At 41.0% G+C, this 27,613-nt stretch overlaps 1 protein-coding gene across 12 annotated transcripts in view; it reads right to left on the bottom strand.

Annotated features, from left to right (window-relative positions):
- The window catches only part of ELMO1 (engulfment and cell motility 1), a 783,505-nt gene that overhangs the window by 319,547 nt on the left and 436,345 nt on the right, over window positions 1–27,613 (bottom strand). For all 12 annotated transcript variants that reach the window (XM_059933596.1, XM_059933593.1, XM_059933602.1 and 9 more), the window contains 3 exons: window positions 26,596–26,646; window positions 21,901–22,023; window positions 20,340–20,471 (listed from right to left, as the gene is read on the bottom strand). In XM_059933596.1, the coding sequence (XP_059789579.1) occupies window positions 20,340–20,471; window positions 21,901–22,023; window positions 26,596–26,646 (306 nt within the window). The remainder of the gene's footprint in view (window positions 1–20,339; window positions 20,472–21,900; window positions 22,024–26,595; window positions 26,647–27,613) is intronic.

Below are 27,613 nucleotides of genomic sequence, written 5' to 3'. Positions count from 1 at the left end.
ACACTGCATGGCTAAATCTTATTGGGGACAAAGGCACGGAATTCTTGGCTGTGGCCACAGGAGCCACCCATGACTGGTCCTTCTGCGAGAAGCTTCTATGAGTATGTACAGAAAAGGCAGGCTTCATCAATAGTGTAGCTTAGCTCCTGTATTTTTAAGATTTTCACTAAGTTTCTGTCAGATAAAGCTAAGCATATACTAAAATGGCATAATAAATTCTACTACATTTTCACTAGAAAGCTTAAAATAAAAATTCACTTTGAAAATTTAAAAAACCATAGGATCACATTTTAGAGAAAGCATACTTATTTACATAAGCATAGAAAATATCTGGAAAAGATGTGCACCAAAATTGTAACTATTTTATTTATATATGAAGGAATGTGGCTTATTTTTTTCGAAATCATTTTGATTATCTATATTTCTGAATTCTCTGCAGTTTGTCTTGCTTTCAGAATTAGAATAGTTAAAAAGAGCATTCAAATAATGTAATTAGAAACAATGTGAATAAAAACCATTTCAAGGAAAGCAAGAAGAATTTAAAAATAGGAAGTACAAATAAAATTATAAATGAGAGCTTTTATTCTTAAATTTTGACCCAAGTGTCTAAAAATGTCTCCTAAGGAAATAATTCTAAATGTGGACAAATAGTTATGCACCATATATGTTCGTCGAATCATTTTTGTGATTTATTTTAAAATATCCTTAATTATATGGGAGAACACCTAAGTAAATTACGGTTCAATCACTTATTGCAGTGCTATCCAGCCACTGCACATGATTTTTATCAAGGTTTACTTGTGACAAACGGAAATGATAGGAAATTGAACATAAAATTTAATCTCAACTATGTAAAGAGCAGAATCCATACGAAAAGCAATAAAGGAAATATACTAAACAGTAGCAGTGTTTGCCAGTGGAGGGTGGGATTACAGGTATTATTTTGTGGTTTCCTGTGTGTTTTCTGTGCTTCTTCACAATTTCCTCTCCTCTCCAAAGTTTCCACAATAGGGAAGTACTAAGTTGACTAGCAGAAAGAAAGACGGTTAAAAAGTGGAAATAGAAAGTCCATGAGGTAAAAGTACAAAAACCAAAACAAAACATTGCAGATACGTGTTTAGATGTGGAGAGAGAATTTTTTTGAGGGCTTTGAAGGATTCAACCTGACAAGTAATTATCCGTTTACCATGTTTGCTCCTGTAAAAACTGCCAAGGACTCCATGAGTTCTTTGACCACCTCCCCCTTGGTTTCTCCAGGAGGAAGGAGAAGAACACACGTGAGAACTAAGGCTGGGGGCAGTCAAGCAAACGCGAAGCCCCCATACCCGACAGGGATTACAGTGCAAAACCCCCAAAAAGATGCTCATCCAACCAAGGCCCCTGGCTCCCTGTATCTGCCAGGCTGATGTTTTCACAGAAATCTCTTTTAAGACGGAGGTAATTTTTTCTGACATGTAAACTGAATGAACACGACAAGCTGTTACATAAGCAGCAGTGGAGGACAGAAAGGACGGACCCTTCGCCCACTGGGGTAGGGACATGCTCTGCCGGGCTCAGGGTGTAACAGAGAAGGACACAGAGACATGAGCCACCACTCTGGGAGGGTCCCTGCAGGACCGGGAGCTTGGAGGGGGAGCACCCTTGGTAACCAGCAGCCTTAGGCAGTAGACTCACACCCAGCACTAAAAACAGGGCAGTACTATATATACAGTGTTGAGTCACTAGGAAACACTAAAAATAGGACAATGCAAAAGGCTTTTTATAGGAAGAGTATCAATTTTGTTTCCTAGCTATAATGGCCGATAACACAGAGAGTTCCTGTGTTATAGGCCATCCAATCTCCAATTTTCTCTTCTCATCACTTTCTCTCCTGCTGGCAGATGGGCACACACATCTGTGCACACACAGATATACGCATACACATGCACACACATAAACTTGTAAATCTATCACGCATCCTCCGCTCAGAAGAAACCACCCTGGGTATTCGAAACGCGCTATAGCAGTACTCCTGCCACTGGAAAGCCTACAACATCCCCGTGTGTATACAGAGAAAAGAGGCTGCAAGAATCTACTCCAAAACGGCATCTTCTTTATACTGCCACCAAAGTGAAATCCTCATGTTTAACCACATAATCTCCTAATTTAAAATGATCAAATATCATCCGAATACCCAGGCACAAATCTTTCATGGCCTGTCATCAAAGGAGCATTTTCTTCACATTCTCCAGTTGTCCACCCCCTGCTCCTCACCCATGCTCCTCCTCCAGGACTAATCCGTGCCTGTCCCTTCGTTTGCCCTCCAATTCCCGCATGTCCAAACCCTTCCCATTCTCTAAGGCCCATCTCAAATGTCCCCACCACATGAGTTCATCTCTAAAATAGGAAGAATAATGGCTGTGCCTTGTGCCTTGTAGAGATGAAATGAGACCCTGCATGGGAACCATTTGGCCCAGGTCCCAAGAAGGACTCAAAATGCTGCTGCTGGTGGGGTGCCACTGTGGCTGTTTTGTTACTGATATAAAACCAATGGAAACCCCAATGGGCCAATCTGAAAATGATATAGACTCAGCAGGCCAATCAGTTTGATGAACATTTCAAGAGAAAGGGCAGGAATACTAAGAAAGCAAAGGGTTCATAAATACCTATTACCCTTTTTTAACTATGTTGTCTCCTATCTCAGGAGCTTGTGTCATTTCTCACTGGGAAGTCTGTGAGTTTGCAAGAGCTCACGGAGAACTCCTCCCTTTTCCCTTTCTCTCCTCTTTGGAATGAACAAGTACAGGAAGTGTGCCGAGATGCCTGTGCCGGGACGGTTCTTACATAAACACGTTATTCTCAAATTGGTTCTGGTCCCTTCCATTGGAAAGGTTTTGACAGCCTTCCTACACATACAAAATGCCATGCCCAGATTTAGAATCCCACGCCATAGAGCCAGCTCCTGGTGTATAAATTACTTCCCCCCAGACATAAAACAGGTCTGCACGGCGTGTTCACACCTCCTCTCCCGAGGTCACATCACACCGAATTCAGCGCTATGAGACACATCAACAAATGGTGACCATGTGCAAAAAAGGAAAAAAGAAAGTCTCAGGAAAAGGGATGAGAATTGAAGCCCCGCTAACTTGATGTGGATCTGTTCAGTGACTGTCAAAGGCAGGGTCGACAGCAAGCAGGCGACTCTGGGGTCTCTGAGCTGGCATTTCTTCACCCTCTGGCCTGCACCCCAGACGAGCCAGCACTGCTCTCAGAGGTGCTTTGATACGATCCTACCAGGGGCAAAAAAAACCATGAGGCCAGGCCACGACAGCAGAGCACAACAGGAGGAGGTGCTGGATGTGTACAACAATCCACCATAGGTACCAGAATCCCATAACTGCTTGTCCTACTTTAGACTCTGATCTGGTTCTGGCTCTAGCACTGTCTAGCCTAAGTCCAAGGTACTCTAAAGGGTTATCCTGGATAGAGTTAGCCAACTGAAAGGTGCTTCCTGCTGTGAACAGCAAAATTAATTTGATTTATATAGTGATTTTGAGCCCTCCCCTCTTTTGAAAATTCACACAGGGGCAGGTGCCTATGAGAACCAGATCCCTAAGGACATGCTTAGGGATGGGCCTGCATGCTAGCTCCTGAGCTGCTACTCAAGGCAGAGGAAAAGGAACCACCTCTTCATTAAAGAGGCTTTTTGAAGATTATAAAATGCCTCCCCTGCCAAGCACTTTTATAAAAATTCTCTTGAATTCATGGACTTTGGGAGGTATCACCCTTCAGATTAATCTAGCTCCACTTTGAAGCTACATATTTCTACTCTGTGATCCAGCCGGCTATGGTCAAATGAAGAACTATCCGAGTTAAAATGCAGACCCCATACTCATTGCGGCCACCAGACCCAAATGGTAACATCAATAATTAGAATTTATTTAAATTCTCTCAATGCCAGGCAGGTTTCTAAGAACTCGACTTCTATTAACTTATTAATCCCCACAACAAAGCTTAGGTAGGAACTATTACTAAACCATTCTTACTAATGCAGATACTGGGATAGAGAAAGGTTGGGTAAATTGTCCGAGGTCACACAGCTGAGGAGCAATGGAGCTGGGATGGAGAATCAGGCAGTCTGGTCCCAGAGGCTGTGTTCATAAAAGCTGTGCTATATTAGTCTCAGATGAACTGACCTGTTTATATGTCATAAGCGCACATTCCCTCTGTAACACCCTTGCACATGCTGGATGGTGCCCCTCTGCTCCAAAGTTCTATGTACAAAGAAAGGATGCCAGGAAAGGGGTACTCTAAGGGGTTAATGACTAACACTGTTCAATAAGTTACCTCCCTCTGCCGCAGTCTTGTTTTAAAGGGGACAACATTCTTGTGGGTTTTAAGCTAAAAGTGTAAGGCAGAAGGTTTCGGCTTGGGCAGGGTTCTTCTGAACCTTTTAAAAATTACCCCTTTAAGTACTCCACCTTCTCAGAGCTGCTCTTTATAAAAACATCTTCAGCCTGGAGAGTAATGAATACACATGCCTTTGTTAGGAACGCCCCCTAGTGACTAGAAAACAGATTCAGCACTAACAGGAGATAAACAGACATCAGGCTCCACAGTGGGTGCTGAACAGGAAAGGAGGGGGAAAACACAGAGCAGGAGAAACCCATCTCCTCACTCAGTTTTCAATAGTCACCTCTGAGAAATTCTGCCTAGAGTTAAAATTAATTACATTAAAATACAAGAAGAGAATGAAGCTCAAATATTGTCATAGCAATGAATCACAGTTCATTTGTTTTTAAAAGTTTTCCTTTAGAATATTTCCTTTAAAAATAGCAAAGCATTTCAAGAGCACAATTATTCATGTGTCCCTTGTAGGACTGATGTACTTTTCACCGTCTTCACATGGCATCTACAGCAGGCAACTGCTGGCTCTTTGGAGGCTGATTCTGAGATGAGATTATCCCCAGTTCTCACTGCTCCTCCACGCTCCCTCCCCTGCCAGGGAAGGGAGAAGGGAAGTAACCTGTCACATATGTAAAGCCACCAACTTGATGGAAATGGCAGTGACAGCACAAGCCCTGCTGCAAGACGCAGGCAGTAGAAACGGGCCTACTTGTCACCTCTGTCAGCGACGGAGCACGCGTGAGGGCTGCCCCCTGCAAGCCAGCCACACTGCGCTCGTTTGGATGGTCCTTTCCCACTCCAGCCGGACAGCAAAGGAGGGACAGGGAAGGAAGTCCTGCAAGTGATCTACATGGGACTTCTTGGTATCTCTCTGCATCACTAGCAAGTGAGATGACGTTACCCTGAGATGGAGGCGGCCCTATGAGGCTGCGGATACCAACATGAAGAGCCCACCGTGCAGGAGCTCTGCCTGGTGATCTGCTCCCCTCGGTTCAATGATGGGAAAATAAAGCCCGATATCCAATCTTCCTGGGTTCTGCCAGAGACTTCCCAAAGCTAACTTTTCCTTTTCTTTATGTGCAGCTACAACTTCAACAAAGCTATGGTCCCTGCGCTTAAAACCAAATGTGAAGACAGCACGTGCTATGCTATATATCATTTACCGAAAACATCCAAGAAAGACATAGCAGAGCCCTCCCTGGCCATGGTGGTCTTCTCTTCACCTGTAATGAGGAGTCACTGGAAAGATAGGACTCTCACCTGCCAATCAAGGAAGTGACCAACAGAACTGCCTGCAAGTTTTGGCTTAAACTATGGGAATCCTCAAAGAATGCTCTCCTTGGGCTGTTTTTCCTCTCAGCACCCCCCTTGCTATTTGTTGAAGTGAGGAAGGGAAAGGCAGAGATAAAAGGAAAAAAAATGTCTAAGAGGCTCAAGTACCCCCTACCATCAAGACAGAAGTTTCAGTGATATCTCTGAACATTGAACTCCGGAAGTGGCTACCTAAAAGAAAAAGTTGAAAAGTGAATCTCTAAGTTTCTACTCACTTGAGATATACATGTGAAGAATCAGCTCAAACTTCCCCAGACAGCTTTGTACCACGTTCCAATGATGCTGGTTCATTTTGACTCAACTACCCCCTCCAAGTTATTGCTGTCACACATTTTAATTATGTATATTTTTAAATCCCCAAATACGTTATTATTATTGTTTCTACAGTCAATATTTATTTGGATATTCTATTTCCAGTGCATTCTTTCCTGCATTTCCATGTTAAGACAGAAGAAAATATTAGGTTGTATAGATTGTTATGCCCCATATAAAAGCCTTTCACTACAGCATAAGGAAAAATAATTGGGAATGAGAGTCAGGAGATGTGGGTACTACATAAATGCTCACCTGCCATGAACTGCAGGCCAATCTCACTTAACAAGGAGGCCAGCTGGGCATCTTAGAATGGTCCTAGCTTCTGCAGGGCCTTGAAGCTAAACAGACCTCCCGAGGAGATCCTAAGGCCCTCTGTCTTGGTCCTACAACTTCACACTCTGCAGGCTGATAAGCAGAGCTGTAACGCAATTGGGTGTCCCAGTGGCTGGTCCTCCGAGTCTGTGGGGAGGGGGGCGGTCTGGCTGGGAGTCGTCAATGGCTATGGTTTTGCACCGTCGAGTGGCTGATTCTGCTCAGGCCTCGCTAATAACTGGAATCTCCTGGCTAGTGTATATCCAGGTGGAGCAAGGCTAGAAATGATTAGGACTGGGGTTTTGCTGCATTTTGAATAGGGAAAGGGGGTTTCTGATCAGAATGGGCCAGAGCACACTGTCAATGAGGCAGAAAATAGATCTAGTTCTGGGGAATAGGCGCATGCAGTACGTGCCTGCAAGTTCATCCAGACTGAACCTAAACATTCAGGGTCTCAGTAATCCCTCCATCAACGTCCGCAAAAGGTCCCTCAGGTGGAAGGGATAGCCTGGACCTGGGTGGACTGGCTACTACTTGCCAGAGCTTCCTCACAGAGGGCTCCAGCCCCGACGGGGACCTCCTGAATCCCGTGTGGCTAAAACTTACAGAATTTCAATAAATGACTGAAAAATGTATTAGTTGTCCTTTGCTTGTATGCCCTATTGTTTATGGGTCATATCTTAAACTATTTGAAAGCAGGGTGCTTGGTTAGGAATACGATCCCAATTATTAAATCATTCCTATGGGAAAATGTGATTTTCTTTATTAAAATCTGCTTTAACTTGTGGTTTCCAGATATGCCTTGTTGCAAAAGGGGGTTGAGGACCACAAAAACTAGGTAAATGTTCAAATTTACTTTCCGTATGTTCTAGATTCTTCCTAATGCTGTCCTTGTACTCCAAGGGACTGAATCACATTCTCAGTGACAAAACCTTTAAGAAAGTCCTGTTAGGAGTGATGCTGAAATATAAGCCAGGTCCACCATAGGCTGAGCTCTCATCTATGTAGAATGAGTTTAGAATGAAAACTGATGGTAGAATGAAAATTCACCTGATTTCAGGGATGTGGTATTTTGGTACAGCAGCAGTTTCAAGGCAGCTTCTTGAAATAAATGACTCAAGTCACGGTAGGTTATAGTACTCCGCCCCTCCCAGCCCCCCTGTCCTGAGCACTGCCCTGCTCTGCAAATGTTTGTTAACCTCTCACACGCCTGTGAGCTAGTGAAGGACAGGCTTTCTCTTCCTCACTTAACACGTACGGGACACGTGGCTAGGAGAGAGCTGAGCCTAGGACCGCCTGGGATTCTCCTCTCCATGGCTCACCCCTGCTCGAAAGCTCCTCAGGGACTTAAAGTACATTGATTCTCCTTATTTCCTGTAGTTATGTTCTATGAAGTCACCACAAACCCTGAATTAACGAACACTGAGCCATTGGTCTTAGGGGCAATACAGGGTTAGATTCCTTCGAGCCCCTGGTCACAAGATTTTTGTCAACCGATCAATATATAACCTTGTTTTACGTGCGTTTCTATTTAAGGACACACTATTTAACACATACTGTTGATTCAGTAACACTGAACTCACAGCAACAGCACTATCACTCATGCGTGCACAAAATTTATCTAATGCACATGTTTTCTCTTTAAGGCCCACTGCAGCCTCCTACACTTAGGAACCCTGGACAGCACTTGAGCACAATGCTTGGGGGCCATTTTAAACAGCAAAATCACCAACAGAAAGCACAAGGTTTCAGAAAATGTGGCCCCAGCTAGACTGCAAAAAGGACGCTCGTTTACAATATGAGCTGAAACAAGAAGGCAGAGAGCCACCTTGTCTGACCTCATGGGCCTGCCCAGCAGCTCAAATTTTTTGCCACTCTGTGCTTGTCTGCAAATGCCTATGAGAGCACCACAATGGCTGATTTGGGGGTTACAAATAAATTTTAGTGAATAGGTGAGTTTGCGGATATGGAATCCGTGAAGACTGACCGCATATTTCAAGCCCTCTGAATTTAAAATTCTCTGTGATCTGTCTCTCGCTTACAATTAAACTCTACTTCTCTGTCCCCAGGCAACATAAACACTGGCCATGACAAATTACTTGCAGTTTCCCAAGCACACATTATTCCTTCATCTTTCACTGCTACTTTGAACCATGCAGTTTCTCCCTACCTTCCTGGGACAACTTACAACTCTCACATTCTCCCATCACTGTGTGTCACAGTGTCATGGGACACTGGGCGACATTCCAATAATAATATTAATAGTGGTTGTAACATCATCATTACAGCCTCCAAATTCGTAGTCTGCTTGCTGTGACCAGGCACGGTTCTGTATGATTTATAAATATCTACTCATTTAATCCACACAACAAACCTATTGATAGAAACAACTAACATGCCCCATTTTAAAGACAAGAAAACTGATTCATGATGATGTCAAGTACTTTGTCGGAATCACTCAGCCTATGAGTGACAGAGTCAGGAACAGCCCTGGACAAGCTTAATCCCAATGTCCCACTCTCCCAGTAGCTGTTGAATTCTAGTAGCATTTAGACTAAGATGCTTTCTTCTGTGATATGGGAACAGGGATGGAGATGGAGATGGAGGAAGAGATATATAAATATGCATCTCATTTCATTCCCTGCCATCTGTATTTAAAAAATATATTAAAATGACACCAAGCACTGCATATGTAATTATGTAGAATTATACTTGTGCAACTATGCATAATTGTCTTCTATCACCTAAGAAGGTAAAAAATCCTTTAAAAATTTGAACATAAATCTGTATTAATCATGTTTTTTTCATTTTTTGTACTTTCTGATGCTTTGGTATCTTGGGTCCTTGCTGACATTAGAGGGACTGCCCTTTGCAGGGTGACCTACTTCCTAGAGATAAGAAGCCTGCCTATCATATGCAAACCAACCAATCCAGGTCCTATTCCCCAACAACCTCCTTTAGCAGGCTTTTGTACTCTGGGCCACCATTCCCCTGCCCTAATGACCACAGGGTCGGGTACCAGACAACTAGGGGTAGCAGGTAGGCTCCAGAACCCAAGGAGATTATTCAAAGTAGCCAATTCTGAGCCTACTTACCTTCTGTGCCTCGGTTTTCCCGTGGAAATCACAACAAAGGCTGTTGCCTGTGTTTTCCCCTTGCTCCCTCTGCCTCCTGACCAACCCTGGTGCTTCCCTTGTGTCCCTGCATGATGTGACATGCTCCCTCCTCTTGGGAACCATGAATGACAAACTGTCTTTTCAACAGCGACCATCTCCAGGGACACTGCTGGCCTTACCATACCTGAATACAATAAAACCTATATTTTAAGAGTTTTAATTCTGAAATAATATTTTTCCCATTACCTTTTTCCACCTTTACATTTTAGTCATCTTTTTCTTTTAAGACAATCTGAAAATGTTAAGGGAAATGTTTATCAAAACGTTTCATATTAAAGTACATTATATTGTTCAGAAGCAGTTTCTTTTTTAAACTGAGCTTATTTTAGCCCCAGTCAAGCTAAAGAAAAAGAAAAAAAAGGAACTCGGGAAAAAAACCCAGCTTTGTCCAATTTTAACGTCGGCCTTGGTCCAAGAGGGCTCAGGAAAATGAACTACAGACATCTCTTTTTTAATGTTTGTCCAATAGACTGGACAAAGGTAAAATCCACAGATAGAGAAGCTGTCAATTCGACATCAAAATAGCTACATTCTGAAGGGTCTCTGGCCAGGAATTCAACTCTTCACAGACTAGGAAAACCATAGTGCACAGCTTCTGGTCATTATAATCAACAGGGCATAGTTTGTATACAGGCATTTCCCCCATTTTCAAAATAAAATCATTCTAAAAGTAAGAATCTGCCTTCTATCACCTTGAGAAGTACACATGCCCCTCCTTAGATGTTCCAATGAGATTAGTATTAACTCAGACAAGGCTGACCCCTTCCTCCTACCGGGAAACCTACAAAGGCATGTCCATTTTGCAACTAAGAAACCATTAACTAAGAGATCTCAGAAGAATAAGCAGCTTTGCTTTAAAAGCAAGTGCTTTTCTGTGTTACGACTAAACATAGAAGCCATATAGCCACTTCAGACTGAGATTTTAGAATGATTTCACCAGAAAAATCTGCTCTGTTGGGATGCTGTGCTGAGAAGAAATGTGAGGCCCATGTGCCTTCTCAAAGGTGTTGTGCTTTATTATCCTGTAACAAACTGTTCTTCTTGCCTTGTTGGAGCAATGGCCCCTCTACTTTGGAAAACTTGAAAAGCTGACTATGATTTTCTTGCTCTCCAAAAAGCAAGGAAGGGAAGTGCCGTCTGCTGGGTGCATCCGCCGTGCCCGGCACAGTGCCAGCTGCCCACAGATGGTCTCACAGGGCCCTGAAACAGCCGCAAAATAGAAGAGCACCTGCCCAGTTTCACACTGAGGAAGCTGACACCCAAATAGGTTAAATAACTGTCCCACTGGCCAGTTATTAATAAACGGCTTATTATTAGTAAATGGCTTGGAAGTAGGCAGTAGGGCATTAAAATCTAGGCCCACTCAACTCCAAAAAGTTGTCACTTAACACTTCCTGGGTACTGCCTACTCCGGAGACATGAACTGAGAAACAGCAATCTTATATGAATTGAACTTTCCTTCACGGAGATCCAAAAGGTTATCCAAATCTCAAATTGCTTCTGAAGGAGGTAAAAGGAAGGAGGTCAGTAAGGAGTTAACAGGCAAGATTATTCCTCCTTTGGAAGCACAGAGAGAATCTTGCACCAGGGCAGCTTCCAGCATCCAGAGCTTTCGTGGCCAGACACCTGAGGTCCTCAACCAGCTTTCAGCGCTTTGCACAACGGCCTCTAGGTGGCACAGTGAACATGTGTTTCCATCACTGCAGCTTGTCTCTTTCTGGTGACTGAGGGTTAGTCAAAAGTGAAAATCACTGCTTGTGAAAGCAGCTGCATCGTTTCTAGCATTAGAAATCATTACTGACTAGTCTTTCCAATTTCTCCATTCTCTGATACAAGATCGTGGCCTGGAAAAAGTTTCAGAGGAAGGACTAAAATTGAAAACTCAAAAAAGAACAGGGGAAAAATTAAGGACATCGACACTCTCCTTTGGTTATTTTCTGTTCAAGGCCTTTGCTTTTTCTAAAACGACTTTTCAAGTCCTTGGAGTGGAGGCCACGTAAGTACTAAAGGCCTTAAAACCACATCAAATTAACTTCCAGCTTAAAAATGCATTGTTTTTAATAAAGTACTCATGAAGCAGAACATTCATCTGACACTGAAAACTAAGACAGTAGGATATACCCTAATAGGAAACTGTGGAAGGAATTAACAATCATGTTAAGACAGATGGAGCTCCATTGAGAAAAATCACTCAGTTTGGCTCATGGGATATCCCAGCGATTTCACACAGGACCAGAGCATGAAAATAAAAGGAGGTGCTTCATACCTCCCACCCCCATTATGTATATATCCTTCCTAGGGACCTGTAATAACCCGAGAACCTGGGATAATCCGAGTCCCACCAAGTGGTCTTTCCCCAACTTCCCTCTCTCCTCCATTCCTCATACACATGCCCAGGAAAAGAAGTAACACTGTGCATTCTGGGATCCAACTGCCCCCAACAAAAACCACTAGGACCCGGGGTAAAGACACTTCGAGTCCAGGGATCAGTACTCATAAAGACATCATTTTGCATTTTCTACATAGTTCAAATGCACTAGAACTCCAAGTAAAATGGATCCAAGTAAAATCCAAGTAAAAATGAAGTGGCAGTAACTCACACGTACCCTACAACCAGGCTCTCCACCAGGACAGAATATCAGGATCAAGGGGAAGCATTTTGAAATGTACACACCTTGGTCTCATCCCTGGCCATTTTGATATGACTTGAGGGTAAGAGAGATTTTTGCTAAAAACTTTTTGCTAAAATTTAGAAAAATAGATTCAGCTAAAAGATCAAATGGAATGTCAAAGTCAAAATTTGGGATATGACAGTATAAAAATGATGTCATAATACCTCTGTAAAGCAAGTTGCAAAGCTAAATACAATGCTTCACAAGTATTCTTATTAGAAAAGACATGTTAAGACTACCAGTATAAAAGGAATAACATCAAGTTACTAGGTTTTTTTTTTTTTAGTTTAAGAAACATTGGAGAGGTTTATAAAAGAGTTACTCTGATCTGGTTAAAGTGGAAATTACTCAATGTTTGTGGAAAGCAAATCGATGATATTAAAAGCTTTAAAAATATATACCATAGAAATGCCAGTTCCACAGATTTATCCTAATAACATGATCATGGATGTACGTACATACTGGGTGGCAAAGATGTTAATTATGGACTTATTGGTAAATTCAAAACACTGAAACACTCAGTAAAAGAGCTTGGGTAAATAAACTGTAGTACATCCAACTAATAAAAACTCTTCAGTAATGAAAAACAACCCATGTAACTGATGTGGAAACATTTTCAAAGACAATTCCCATGAAAGACAAGGTTTCCCAAATAACAATAAGGCATGGATACCAATGTGTATAAATAAATATTAATATGTGTGTATGTGTGTGTGTGTGCGTGTATTCAAGAAAAGAGTATTTGCAGTTTTAAAATAATGCCTGGGTTGGAGGAACCAAGGTGGCGGAGTAGAAGGATGTGCTCTCACTCCCCCTTGCGAGAACACCAGAATCACAACTAGCTGCTGGACAATCATCGACAGGAAGACACTGGAACTCACCAAAAAAGATACCCCACATCCAAAGACAAAGGAGAAGCCACAATGAGACGGTAGGAGGGGCACAATCACAATAAAATAAAAATCCCATAACTGCTGGGTGGGTGACTCACAGACTGGAGAACACTTATACCACAGAAGTCCACCCACTGGAGTGAAGGTTCCGAGCCCCACGTCAGGCTTCCCAACCTGGGGGTCCTGCAACGGGAGGAGGAATTCCTAGAGAATCAGACTTTGAAGCCTAGTGGGAATTGATTGCAGGACTTCGACAGGACTGTGGGAAACAGAGACTCCACTCTTGGAGGGCACACACAAAGTAGTGTGCAAATCGGGACCCAGGGGAAGGAGCAGGGACCCCAGGGGAGACTGAACCAGACTTATCTGCTAGTGTTGGAGGGTCTCCTGCATAGGGGGTGGTGGCTGTGGCTCACTGTGGGGACAAGGACACTGGCAGCAGAAGTTCTGGGAAGGACTCCTTGGCGTGAGCCCTCCCAGAGTCTGTCATTAGCCCCACCAAAGAGCCCAGGTAGGCTCCAGTGTTGGGTTGCCTCAGGCCAAACAACCAACAGGGAGGGAACCCAGCCCTACCCATCAACAGTCAAGTGGATTAAAGTTTTACTGAGCTCTGCCCACCAGAGCAACAGTCAGCTCTACCCACCACCAGTCCCTCCCATCAAGCCTCTTAGATAGCATCATCCACCAGAGGGCAAACAGCAGAAGCAAGAAGAACTACAATCCTGCAGCCTGTGGAACAAAAACCACATTCACAGAAAGACGGACAAGATGAAAAGGCAGAGGGCTATGTACCAGATGAAGGAACAAGATAAAACCCCAGAAAAACAAGTAAATGAAGTGGAGATAGGCAACCTTCCAGAAAAAGAATTCAGAATAATGATAGTGAAGATGATCCAGGACCTCGGAAAAAGAATGGAGGCAAAGATCAAGAAGATGCAAGAAACGTTTAACAAAGACCTAGAAGAATTAAAGAACAAACAAACAGAGATGAACAATACAATAACTGAAATGAAAACTACACTAGAAGGAATCAATAGCAGAATAACTGAGGCAGAAGAACGGATAAGTGACCTGGAAGACAGAATGGTAGAATTCACTGCTGTGGAACAGACTAAAGAAAAAAGAATGAAAAGAAACGAAGACAGCCTAAGAGACCTCTGGGACAACATTAAATGCAACAACATTCGCATTATAGGGGTCCCAGAAGGAGAAGAGAGAGAGAAAGGACCCGAGAAAATATTTGAAGAGATTATAGTCAAAAACTTCCCTAACATGGGAAAGGAAATAGCCACCCAAGTCCAGGAAGCGCAGCGAGTCCCATTCAGGATAAACCCAAGGAGAAACACGCCGAGACACATAGTAATCAAATTGGCAAAACTTAAAGACAAAAAAAATTACTGAAAGCAGCAAGGGAAAAATGAAACATAACATACAAGGGAATTCCCATAAGGTTAACAGCTGATTTCTCAGCAGAAACTCTACAAGCCAGAAGGGAGTGGCATGATATACTTAAAGTGATGAAAGGGAAGAACCTACAACCAACATTACTCTACCTGGCAAGGATCTCATTCAGATTTGATGGACAAATCAAAAGCTTTACAGACAAGCAAAAGCTAAGAGAATTCAGCACCACCAAATCAGCTCTACAACAAACGCTAAAGGAACTTCTCTAAGTGGGAAACACAAGAGAAGAAAAGGACCTACACAAACAAATGCAAAACAATTAAGAAAATGGTCATAGGAACATACATATCGATAATTACCTTAAACGTGAATGGATTAAATGCTCCAACCAAAAGACACAGGTTTGCTGAATGGATACAAAAACAAGACCCATATAAATGCTGTCTACCAGAGATCCACTTCAGACCTAGGGACACATACAGACTGAAAGTGAGGGGATGGAAAAAGATATTCCATGCAAATGGAAATCAAAAGAAAGCTGGAGTAGCTACACTCATATCAGATAAAGTAGACTTTAAAATAAAGAACGTTACAAGAAACAAGGAAGGACACTACATAATGATCAAGGGATCAATCCAAGAAGAAGATATAACAATTATAAATATACATGCACCCAACATAGGAGCACCTCAATACATAAGGCAACTGCTAACAGCTATAAAAGAGGAAATCGACAGTAACACAATAATAGTGGGGGACTTTAACACCTCACTTACACCAATGGACAGATCATCCAAAATGAAAATAAATAAGGAAACACAAGCTTTAAATGACACAATAGACCAGATAGAATTAATCGATATTTATAGGACATTCCATCCAAAAACAGCAGATTACACTTTCTTCTTAAGTGCGCACGGAACATTCTCCAGGATAGATCACATCTTGGGTCACAAATCAAGCCTCAGTAAATTTAAGAAAATTGAAATCAAATCAAGCATCTCTTCTGACCACAATGCTATGAGATTAGAAATGAATTACAGGGAAAAAAACGTAAAAAACACAAACACATGGAGGCTAAACAATATGTTACTAAATAACCAAGAGATCACTGAAGAAATCAAAGAGGAAATAAAAAAATACCTAGAGACAAATGACAATGAAAACACAACGATTCAAAACCTATGGGACGCAGCAAAAGCAGTTCTAAGAGGGAAGTTTATAGCTATACAAGCCTACCTCAGGAAACAAAAAAAATCTCAACTAAACAATCTAACCTTACACCTAAAGGAACTAGAGAAAGAAGAACAAACAAAACCCAAAGTTAGCAGAAGGAAAGAAATCATAAAGATCAGAGAAAAAATAAATGAAATAGAAAAAAAGAAAACAATAGCAAAGATCAATAAAACTAAAAGCTGGTTCTTTGAGAAGATAAACAAAATGGATAAACCATTAGCCAGACTCATCAAGAAAAAGAAGGAGAGGACTCAAATCAATAAAGTTGGAAATGAAAAAGGAGAAGTTACAACAGACATCGCAGAAATACAAAGCATCCTAAGAGACTATTACAAGCAACTCTGTGCCAATAAAATGGACCACCTGGAAGAAATGGACAAATTCTTAGAAAGGTATAGCCTTCCAAGACTGAACCAGAAAGAAACAGAAAATATGAACAGACCAATCACAAGTAATGAAATTGAAACTGTGATTAAAAATCTTCCAACAAACAAAAGTCCAGCACCAGATGGCTTCACAGGTGAATTCTATCAAACATTTAGAGAAGAGCTAACACCCATCCTTCTCAAACTCTTCCAAAAAATTACAGAGGAAGGAACACTCCCAAACTCATTCTATGAGGCCACCATCACCCTGATACCAAAACCAGACAAAGATACTACAAAAAAAGAAAATTACAGACCAATATCACTGATGAATATAGATGCAAAAATCCTCAACAAAATACTAGCAAACAGAATCCAACAACACATTAAAAGGATCATACACCATGACCAAGTGGGATTTATCCCAGGGATGCAAGGATTCTTCAATACACGCAAATCAATCACTGTGATACACCATATTAACAAATTGAAGAATGAAAACCATATGATCATCTCAATAGATGCAGAAAAAGCTTTTGACAAAATTCAACACCCATTTATGATTAAAACTCTCCAGAAAGTGGGCATAGAGGGAAACTACCTCAACATAATAAAGGCAATATATGACAAACCCACAGCAAACATCATTCTCAATGGTGAAAAACTGAAAGCATTTCCTCTAAGATCAGGAACAAGACAAGGATGTCCACTCTCACCACTATTATTCAACATAGTTTTGGAAGTCCTGGCCAGGGCAATCAGAGAAGAGAAAGAAATAAAAGGAATACAAATTGGAAAAGAAAAAGTAAAATTGTCACTGTTAGCAGATGACATGATACTATACATAGAGAATCCTAAAAATGCCACCAGAAAACTACTAGAGCTAATGAATGAATTTGGTAAAGTAGCAGGATACAAAATTAATGCACAGAAATCTCTGGCATTCCTATACACTAATGATGAAAAATCTGAAAGAGAAGTTATCAAAACACTCCCATTTACCATTGCAACAAAAAGAATAAAATACCTAGGAATAAACCTACCTAGGGAGACAAAAGACCTGTATGCAGAAAACTATAAGACACTGATGAAAGAAATTAAAGATGATACCAACAGATGGAGAGATATACCATGTTCTTGGATTTGAAGAATCAATATTGTGAAAATGACTATACTACCCAAAGCAATCTACAGATTCAATGCAATCCCTATCAAATTACCAATGACATTTTTTACGGAATTAGATCAAATCATCTTAAAATTTGTATGGAGACACAAAAGACCCCAAATAGCCAAAGCAGTCTTGAGGGAAAAAAACAGAGCTGGAGGAATCAGACTCCCTGACTTCAGACTATACTACAAAGCTACAGCAATCAAGACAATATGGTATTGGCACAAAAACAGAAACATAGATCAATGGAACATGATAGAAAGCCCAGAGATAAACCCACGTACCTATGGTCAACTAATCTATGACAAAGGAGGCAAAGATATACAATGGAGAAAAGACAGTCTCTTCAATAAGTGGTGCTGGGAAAACTGGACAGCTACATGTAAAAGAATGAAATTAGAACACTCCCTAACACCATACACAAAAATAAACTCAAAATAGATTTGAGACCTAAATGTAAGACCAGACACTATAAAACTCTTAGAGGAAAACATAGGAAGAACACTCTTTGACATAAATCACAGCAAGATCTTTTTTGATCCATCTCCTAGAGTAATGGAATAAAAACAAAAATAAACAAATGGGACCTAATGAAACTTCAAAGCTTTTGCACAGCAAAGGAAACCATAAACAAGACGAAAAGACAACCCTCAGAATGGGAGAAAATATTTGCAAACGAATCAACGGACAAAGGATTAATTTCCAAAATATATAAACAGCTCATGCAGCTCAATATTAAAGAAACAAACAACCCAATCCAAAAATGGGCAGAAGACCTAAATAGACATTTCTCCAAAGAAGACATACAGATGGCCAAGAAGCACATGAAAAGCTGCTCAACATCACTTATTATTAGAGAAATGCAAATCAAAACTACAGTGAGGTATCACCTCACACCAGTTAGAATGGGCATCATCAGAAAATCTACAAAGAACAAATGCTGGAGAGAGTGTGGAGAAAACGGAACCCTCTTGCACTGTTGGTGGGAATGTAAATTGATACAGCCACTATGGAGAACAGTATGGAAGTTCCTTAAAAAATTAAAAATAGAATTACCATATGACCCAGCAATCCCACTACTGGGCATATACCAGAGAAAACCATAATTCAAAAAGACACATGCACCCCAATGTTCATTGCAGCACTATTTACAATAGCCAGGTCATGGTAGCAACCTAAATGCCCATCGACAGACAAATGGAAAAAGAAGATGTGGTACATATATACAATGGAATATTACTCAGCCATAAAAAGGAACGAAATTGAGTCATTTGTTGAGACGTGGCTGGATCTAGAGACTGTCACACAGAGTGAAGTAAGTCAGAAAGAGAAAAACAAATATTGTATATTAACGCATGTATGTGGAACCTAGAAAAATGGTACAGATGAACCGGTTTGCAGGGCAGAAGTTGAGACACAGATGTAGAGAACAAACGTATGGACACCAAGGGGGAAAAACCGCGGTGGGGTGGGGATGGTTGTGTGCTGAATTGGGTGATTGGGATTGACATGTATACACTGATGTGTATAAAATTGATAACTAATAAGAACCTGCAGTATAAAAAAACAAACAAAAACAACTAATACTAAACATTCTTTGGGTTATTTGTATGGAAATATGTTAATATAAATGTTTCAGACATTACATGAAATTTCTAAAAATCTTATATGTTCTGGTATAATGTTATAAGTCATAATTCTAGTCATTACTTTAAATGTATATCTCAGAAATAACTAAATTTCCTTGTCAATTGTATTATTATGAACTTTCATCAAATCTTCAACCGTGGTCATTTTTAAGTCTTTTGTCATTTACAGACAGTTCTGGGTGTACTCTGATGCTTTTGCAAAAATGTTGCTATAAAAGATTTTCATCTTCAAGGGATTCATGGAAAAGACTCTGACAAGTACAGGTTTCTGGTAACTGACTATACTGTTGAACTGAATGAAGAAGCATTTTCAGAACTCTAATGGAAAACTGATGAATTCATAAAAGTGCTAACAAAAGATCAAGATAAAAAAACATTAATCACATGGGACTGAGTGAACCGATGAGGATGATTATAATTTTTGTGACTTTCTGTTTGCATTAAAAAAAAAAAAATCCCACAAGGACTCAGAGGCAAAAAATATACAAATCAATTTTCACTGCAAAGTAAAGGAGCTGTTACAGTGGAGGATTACTGGACTGAATGTCAATATGAGTGTGTTTCGTGTTTGGTAATTGCAATCATTGTTGCTTTTGTTGTGGTCATCCATTTACAATGCTTGGTGCCAGTTTATTTATCTCTTGTAAAAATAAAATACAATGTGTGTGTGTGAAAAAATAAAAATAAAAAAATAATGCCTGGTGATTTCTAATCACTGAAGCCAGAAATCTCATTTATGATGCTTATGAAGGAGGTAAAAAAGAAACCCAAGTTTACACCTGCAGAATTTGCGATTCATTAGCCAAAGGTCATATAGAAATGTGATGGTGATAAAAGCTAGAATAGACCAGCAGTAGAAACAAAAACAGTTTATATTCAGGACAAGCTGTGTTCTGATTTGCAAACTGAATAAAAAGAAAATCTAGGAGATATCTTATGAGCATCCATAGCAAGACAAAACTTTTAGGAAAATATAAATTGCATAAATCAGATCGTGATTAAATTTCAGGAGACTCAATTTGATTTTGATATGAAATCGATGTAGGTGAATAATCCAATCACTAGCCCAATAATAAGATCCATCCCACAGTTGCCATCACCCATTTAATTCAAATAGAACCTTAAGCCTCTTGTGAAGTAGATTTAATGAAGTCTAGATGCTTTCCGGGCTAACTACTCTTGGTTACACTTAATCAGAACTGAATAAACAAACTCAGTATTAGTCACACTTGTGCAAGTTATTCCATTTCACTGCAGCCAGAAGAGATTTTCATGTGATCTTGTTTAAACCAGCTAAACATCTGGAAAATGTGGAAACTATTCTGTAAGGCACAAGAGGACCACACGCTTGGAGGAGACATCAGTTATGTGGCTGAGGTCAGGCCCCAGGATGCTGGAAGGAGAGCTTACTGGAGATGGCTTACTTACAATGAAGCCAAGTTTTTTATAATCCCGGGTGTACATGGACTTGCGCTTCTCCATGCTGCCGCTGCTGTTATTTGGTTCAGACTCTGCATCAAAAGCAATTCTTCGAAGTTCAAATATGATGTCCCGCTGAGCCTGAAGGGGTTAGGGAGAAAAAATGGGAGGGCGAGAGAGAGCTGCCTTCACTGTGTGCCGTTACATCTACTCCCTCGTTCCCCAGGGTCTAAATGAATCACTGCATACAGGCAAAGGAAAAACAGATAAAAGACAACCAATGTCCTAAGTTACAGCTCTGTATACTTCTTTTCCTCCTGCCACTCTCCCTGCTGGTAGGCCCTGGCTTTATTCCACAATTACCCTCACAGCCAAGCCACTTGGAGCACTGATATCAATTGCCTCGTGAAGTTCTAAATGAGAGCCCCAAATATGATGGAAGGCTTGTGATTGGGAAAAAAAAAAAAAAAAAATTAGAGGACCTGGGAGTCCTGTACTGTCAGAAATAAAGCAAGAGGCACGTAAGGTTTATGAACAATATGTAAGTGACAAGGGATCCCTAACTCCACTGAGAAGTGACTTCATAGAAACAAACCTTAAAAATGGTTAAAATGGTAAATTTTCTGTGAGGCATATTTAACCACAATAAGAAAAAATATATCTTTTAGATAAAAGGAGGCGGTTTCCAAGCAGGGAGGGCTGTTTCACCTTAAGACACATTGCGTTTCGTACTAGAAGTAGTAAGACTGTCGCATCTCTCTGGGTGATCGCACTTGGTCTTGCCAAAAGCGTGGGGCATGTTAGACAGCTGCTCGAAACCTCTCCATCATTCCTAATCTCATGGCCTCACGCCATGAATGAAGTGCTGCGGTGGTTACACACTTTGCATGTGCATCCACATCTGCTAGAGATCAGACCCTCACGTGCCAATAATGAGTGTTTTCCTTTCCAAAGCTGCAGCGCTATTTAAGTTGAAAATGTGCTACAGCAGGGCTCCCAGCTGTTTCCTCTCACTCCATCCTCACATAGTAAAGTTCCCCCAAAGCGTTTTGGATCGAGACTTAACTTTTCATGCACAACAACCAGAGACCTAGAGAGAATTATAGCAAAGAGACAACTGACAAAGATGTAAGCCCAGAAATCAGATGTAACCTGGGACCTCCACCCGTGGCACTGATCACTGGAGAATGGAAATTACTCCTTCAGCCTGCAGAATCAATCTCACACAGAGCTACCAAGTGGCTATGTGTTCTGGGAACTTGACTCCAAAGCTATCGCCGTTGAAGGTATTGGGGCTAAGGGCCAACGTTTGCAGCCATGTGACGTCAAGCTTTCTTACCCAATAAAGAAAGAATATGCGTGTGTTTGATGCATAATGAAATAATTCATTTATTTTATTCTCTGATCCTAGATTCACCTAAATTTTAAATCCATTCCCCTAAGTCCTGAGATGATAATAAAATAATATTATCATCATCTAAAACCTCCTGGTTTCCAAGTAGCCCAAGAAAAGACTTTTAATGACACTCTTTCCCACATGTGCTTTTACCGTTGTCTAACGAGCACTCACCTGGTCCTGGGGATCCATCTTGGTCATCATCCTGTCTTCCAAAAGGTTAAAGGTTAGCACCTGCAGCACGTACAGCTGGTGTGCCATTTCATTGTTGATGGCCCGCTGAGCTCGGATGACATGCTAGGGAGATGGTTCACAAGTGAAATTTTTTTAAACAAAGGAAGAAAGAAAAAGCAAATAACCTAAGTTACCCCCCATCATGATGCCAAGCAGAACCTCAGAAGTCCTTATTTGGAAGCAAGGGGGATGTAAGTGGGTGGAACCGCCCTTCAGGAGAAAGACGAGCACACAGGTGACCCTGGAGCATTCCTTTACATCTCAGGGCCCAGTAAGGTTCCTGATCTTTAGGCCAGAAGTGGAGAAAAGACCTACTGTGTGCAGTGAAGAGTGGAGGTGGGGAAGGAAGTGGAAATTCGGTGGTGATTACATCCATATAAATCAAGAGAAGGTGTGCCTGAAATGAGAGCACCTTGAGAAAAACTGTGGATTTCTACAACAGAAGCATTACTTGCCTGCAGTAGAGAAATAAATGGTGCATATGTATTGTAAGCAATTTTGCCATCATCTTAACCCTGCAACTGTCACTGACAAGTGATCCCACTTCTCAACGGGGAAAAGTTTTAGAAGCATCACACAAAAGCAAAGTACCTATCAGGTTTGTAGTTAATTCACCGTGGAAACTGTACAGTAACTACTGTCACCACAATGCAGTGAGTGAATTTATGTATATTACTTTTTACTCACCTGTTAACAATGAAATTTTTTTTAAAAAAATGACCCTTCCCCTTTGAAACAGAACCAAAATGGAACAAATATAAAAGGAGTGGCAGGAGACAGATATGGGGGTCTTCGCCCACACCAGGGTTGGGGTTGAAATGGGATGCAGCATTTGGGTCTAATATACATCTGATTTGTCAGAGACCACCGTTGTGCCTTAAAACTGCCAACCAACCAGTCAAAGTGGTGAAACACCCGTTCAAATGAGTTATTTTGAACGTGCCAGACCCAACCACATCTTGCTGTCTCAAAGAACTTTCTCTGGGTGCCCCCCAACCTGACGTGCACCTGGACTCCTCAGCCGGCTCTGAGCACCATGTCAAAATAAGCAATTGAAGAAGGAGGGGTGGGGTGAAGAATGAGGAATAGAAGGAAGTGGCTGAACCAAAATTATGGAGGTTGGGGGGTGGGAAGCCAGGCAATGGGATGGGGGGAGAATCAAACTTCATATCTTCCAATCTTCCCAATAGAATGTTAATTCATAGTATATGTTGAGTATCCAAAGTGTATGGGTACTAGAGCATATGGGTATCTATTTTATTAGCTACTCAAAAGTATCTGCACTCCAAGTTATTGCCAGAGAATACCAACCTTGAACTTCCAGCCATCAAAATCTCATATAAAAAGTCCCACTGAAACAAACTGATCTTTGAGACATGATGGTTACAGTCATTCCACCCACCCCATCTCTGAGTATTCTAACTCCAACTGCCTTACCAAGGCGATACCAACAACAGGCTAAGACCTTAATTCCAAGTTTCTACTCCTTCATCTCCCCACTCTCCTCCCCTGCACAAACACCTTCACTGCACTATGCTTTAAAATCACTGCTTCACAATCTTGAGAACGAAAAATGGAGCTGGAGGAATCAGGCTCCCTGACTTCAGACTATACTACAAAGCTACAGTAATCAAGACAGCATGGTACTGGCACAAAAACAGAAACATAGATCAATGGAACAGGATAGAAAGCCCAGAGATAAACCCACGCACATATGGTCACCTTATCTTTGATAAAGGAGGCAAGCATATACAGTGGAGAAAAGACAGCCTCTTCAATAAGTGGTGCTGGGAAAACTGGACAGGTACGTGTAAAAGTATGAAATTAGAACACTCCCTAACACCATACACAAAAATAAACTCAAAATGGATTAAAGACCTAAACGTAAGGCCAGACACTATCAAACTCTTAGAGGAAAACATAGGCAGAACACTGTATGACATAAATCACAGCAAGATCCTTTTTGACCCAGCTCCTAGAGAAATGGAAATAAAAACACAAATAAACAAATGGGACCTAATGAAACTTCAAAGCTTTTGCACAGCAAAGGAAACCATAAACAAGACCAAAAGACAACCCTCAGAATGGGAGAAAATATTTGCAAATGAAGCAACTGACAAAGGATTAATCTCCAAGATTTAGAAGCAGCTCATGCAGCTCAATAACAAAAAAACAAACAACCCAATCCAAAAATGGGCAGAAAACCTAAATAGACATTTCTCCAAAGAAGATATACAGATTGCCAACAAACACATGAAAGAATGCTCAACATCATTAATCATTAGAGAAATGCAAATCAAAACTACAATGAGATATCATCTCACACCGGTCAGAATGGCCATCATCAAAAAATCTAGAAACAATAAATGCTGAAGAGGGTGTGGAGAAAAGGGAACACTCTTGCACTGTTGGTGGGAATGTAAATTGATACAGCCACTATGGAGAACAGTATGGAGGTTCCTTAAAAAACTAAAAATAGAACTACCATACGACCCAGCAATCCCACTACTGGGCATATACCCTGAGAAAACCATAACTCAAAAAGAGTCATGTACCACAATGTTCATTGCAGCTCTATTTACAGTAGCCAGAACACGGAAGCAACCTAAGTGTCCATCATCGGATGAATGGATAAAGAAGATGTGGCACATATATACAATGGAATATTACTCAGCCATAAAAAGAAACGAAATGGAGTTATTTGTAGTGAGGTGGATGGAGTTAGAGTCTGTCATACAGAGTGAAGTAAGTCAGAAAGAGAAAAACAAATACAGTATGCTAACATATATATATGGAATCTAAGGGATAAAAAAAAAAAAGGTCATGAAGAACCTAGTGGCAGGATGGGAATAAAGACACAGACCTACTAGAGAATGGACTTGAGGATATGGGGAGGGGGAAGGGTAAGATGTGACAAAGTGAGAGAGTGGCATGGACATATATATATACACTACCAAATGTAAAATAGACAGCTAGTGGGAAGCAACCGCATAGCGCAGGGAGATCAGCTCTGTGCTTTGTGACCGCCTGGGGGGGTGGGATGGGGAGGGTGGGAGGGAGGGAGATGCAGGAGGGAGGAGATGTGGAAACATATGTATATGTATGACTGATTCACTTTGTTATAGAGCTTAAACTAACACACCATTGTAAAGCAATTATATTCCAATAAAGATGTTTTAAAAAAAAAAAATCACTGCTTCAGGGGGCTTCTCTGGTGGCGTAGTGGTTAAGAATCTGCCTGCCAATGCAGGGGACATGGGTTCGAGCCCTCGTCTGGGAAGATCCCACATGCCATGGAACAACAAAGCCCATGCACCACAACTACTGAGCCTGCGCTCTAGAGCCCGCGAGCCACAACTACTGAGCCCGCGTGCTGCAACTACTGAAGCCCACATGCCTAGAGCCTGTGCTCCGCAACAAGAGAAGCCACCACAATGAGAAGCCCACACACCGCAACAAAGACCCAATGCAGCCAAAAATAAATAAATAAATAAATAAAATCACTGCTTCCACCTTTATTGAGAGCCAGTATAAAAAATAACCATATTATGAATCCCTCTGTGATTTCTAAAAAGCCATTCTTGGACCAAGAATCTATTAGAATGTTCTAACAATACCCGTTTCAGATTCCAATTCCAGGGGGCAAAATATGTCATCCCCCGAAGAACTGGGGTACCTCTTTTATCAAACAGTGAAAATTACACTCATATGGTTTCTCTTTATCCTTAACAGCCAGGAAGTTTAACATGAAACTTGATGACAAATTGTAGTCATTATTATTGGCTTTGGGTTCTAGAATATTTATTTTCTTTGCCCTCATAAGGTTTTTAATTTTTAAAGGCCTCATTGTATTGGAATGTGTGTGTGTGTGTGTGTGTGTGTGTGTGTCTGTGTGTGTGTGTGTGTGTGTGTGTATGTAACTGTAAGCTTGCAGAACTCCTTTTCAGAATTACATGAGCACTTTTTTTTTGGTAAGCAGAAGAATCAATCACACATGCTTCTTTCAGCCTTTGGTTAAAAGTCAAGTAGCAGATAAGGCCTCAGGAAATCTTGCTATTTGATTTATTTCTAAACATTCACAACATAACATGTAGAGCTTCTTTTCCACTGAGGTTTCAGGTCTTTTTCGCATCACAGTTAATGAATGGGTTTCATGTCTGTCTTTCCTGCCTTTCTCTAGGAAAGGAGCCCAGGAAAATGATGGTCGAAATTTCAGGACTTCTCTCAGAGTCTGATATGTTTCCAGCTAGTTTCCTCACTAAAAATAGTATAAGCTCATACTGGTGGAATTTTTAAAGTCAGGGAGCCCCTGATTTCCTTAAACGCAAAGCTAAAGCTACAGTGAGTATAATAAACCTGCCCCACCGAGAGAGATTTCCAACCCTTCCTGCCAGAATGCGTTTCTCTCTAGAGCAGTTCCAGAGATGCTCTCCCTCCAATCATGAGGCCATTCCTGTGGGAAAGCTTTTTTTATTCCATTTCCAAAAGCACACTTTTTCCTCCTTTCTAGTTACTACTGCTTCACCACAGAAGCAAGTCACAGAACAAATCACAAAACCAAGCCAAAAGAGGAGATGAATAAATACACCAGACCATTCCTTCCCAACAAGGTGGTCACAGCACATAGGTACTCACTGTTAAGATGATGGAACGCAGTTGCTTCTGAGCCAAAATATTCGCCATCTCCTGTGGAAGAAAAACACACGGACAGAAAAGCTTTGGTTAGAAAGATACATTTCCACATAGCCCCAGATGACTTTATCCTGGGGCGTGCTTCAAAACTGGATATCAGCAGTATTTCTTACCAAAGAAAGGACTCAAGTGGACAGTAGTATTCGAATTACTTTTTGAATGTTGTTTAGATAACAAAGCAGTAGCCAACAGCAAAGGAAGGAAATTTGGCACCTGCAAATTTCTTTTTTTTTTTCTTTGTTTTCTTGGGAATTTCTTCCTTCCACGAAAAGGTAAGTGCTGAATAAAAATCAAACACTCCAAATGAAAGCGATGGCTCCCCACTGGAATGGCTCATCAGCTTTTATTAGACTGTATATGTGCAGAGCTTTCACTACAAGGCAACAAAACGCCTGCACAGAGGAGATTCCAATACTAGAGAGCCATCACTTTAAAGGTCTAAGACTTCTAAAAGCCATTTCATCTTAATCTGTGCAAAACCAAAGAGTGAGTAGTACATACCCCAGGGCTTAATAGTCTATGCAAATGAACTGAGTGAAGTTTTAGCAAAGGACAAACATCTGGGCAGATGCAAAGCCCTAGGGGCCGCACTCAGCATTCCTGGGCCTCAATTCTGCAGGCTGTGCTTTGTGCTTTGGCCTACCTGACTGGCATAGAGGATTTGCAGGTGATTTTATTAAATGAAATGATTCACAGATGCCCTTTCTGAATATTGTCAAACAGATACTAAGGGGAAATGAAATAGTTGAACATAATCTTGGTACAAACATCCCAAAGGAAAAATACTGCTCATATTCAGGAAGTCACTTGAATGTTGTTTTCTGGTGGGGGGGGGCGTATTTTTAGTGTCACTACTCTTAATGAGTAGAGAAGAAACTAAGCTATGATTTAAAAACACAACCATGAATTCGATCAAGGTCAAAATAAACTTGGAGATAGCAAGGAGAACTCAGAACACAGG

This window comes from Balaenoptera ricei, chromosome 9 (assembly GCF_028023285.1).
Source record: "Balaenoptera ricei isolate mBalRic1 chromosome 9, mBalRic1.hap2, whole genome shotgun sequence".
Lineage (NCBI taxonomy): Eukaryota > Metazoa > Chordata > Mammalia > Artiodactyla > Balaenopteridae > Balaenoptera > Balaenoptera ricei.
This window is presented reverse-complemented; position numbering and strand designations above follow the sequence as displayed.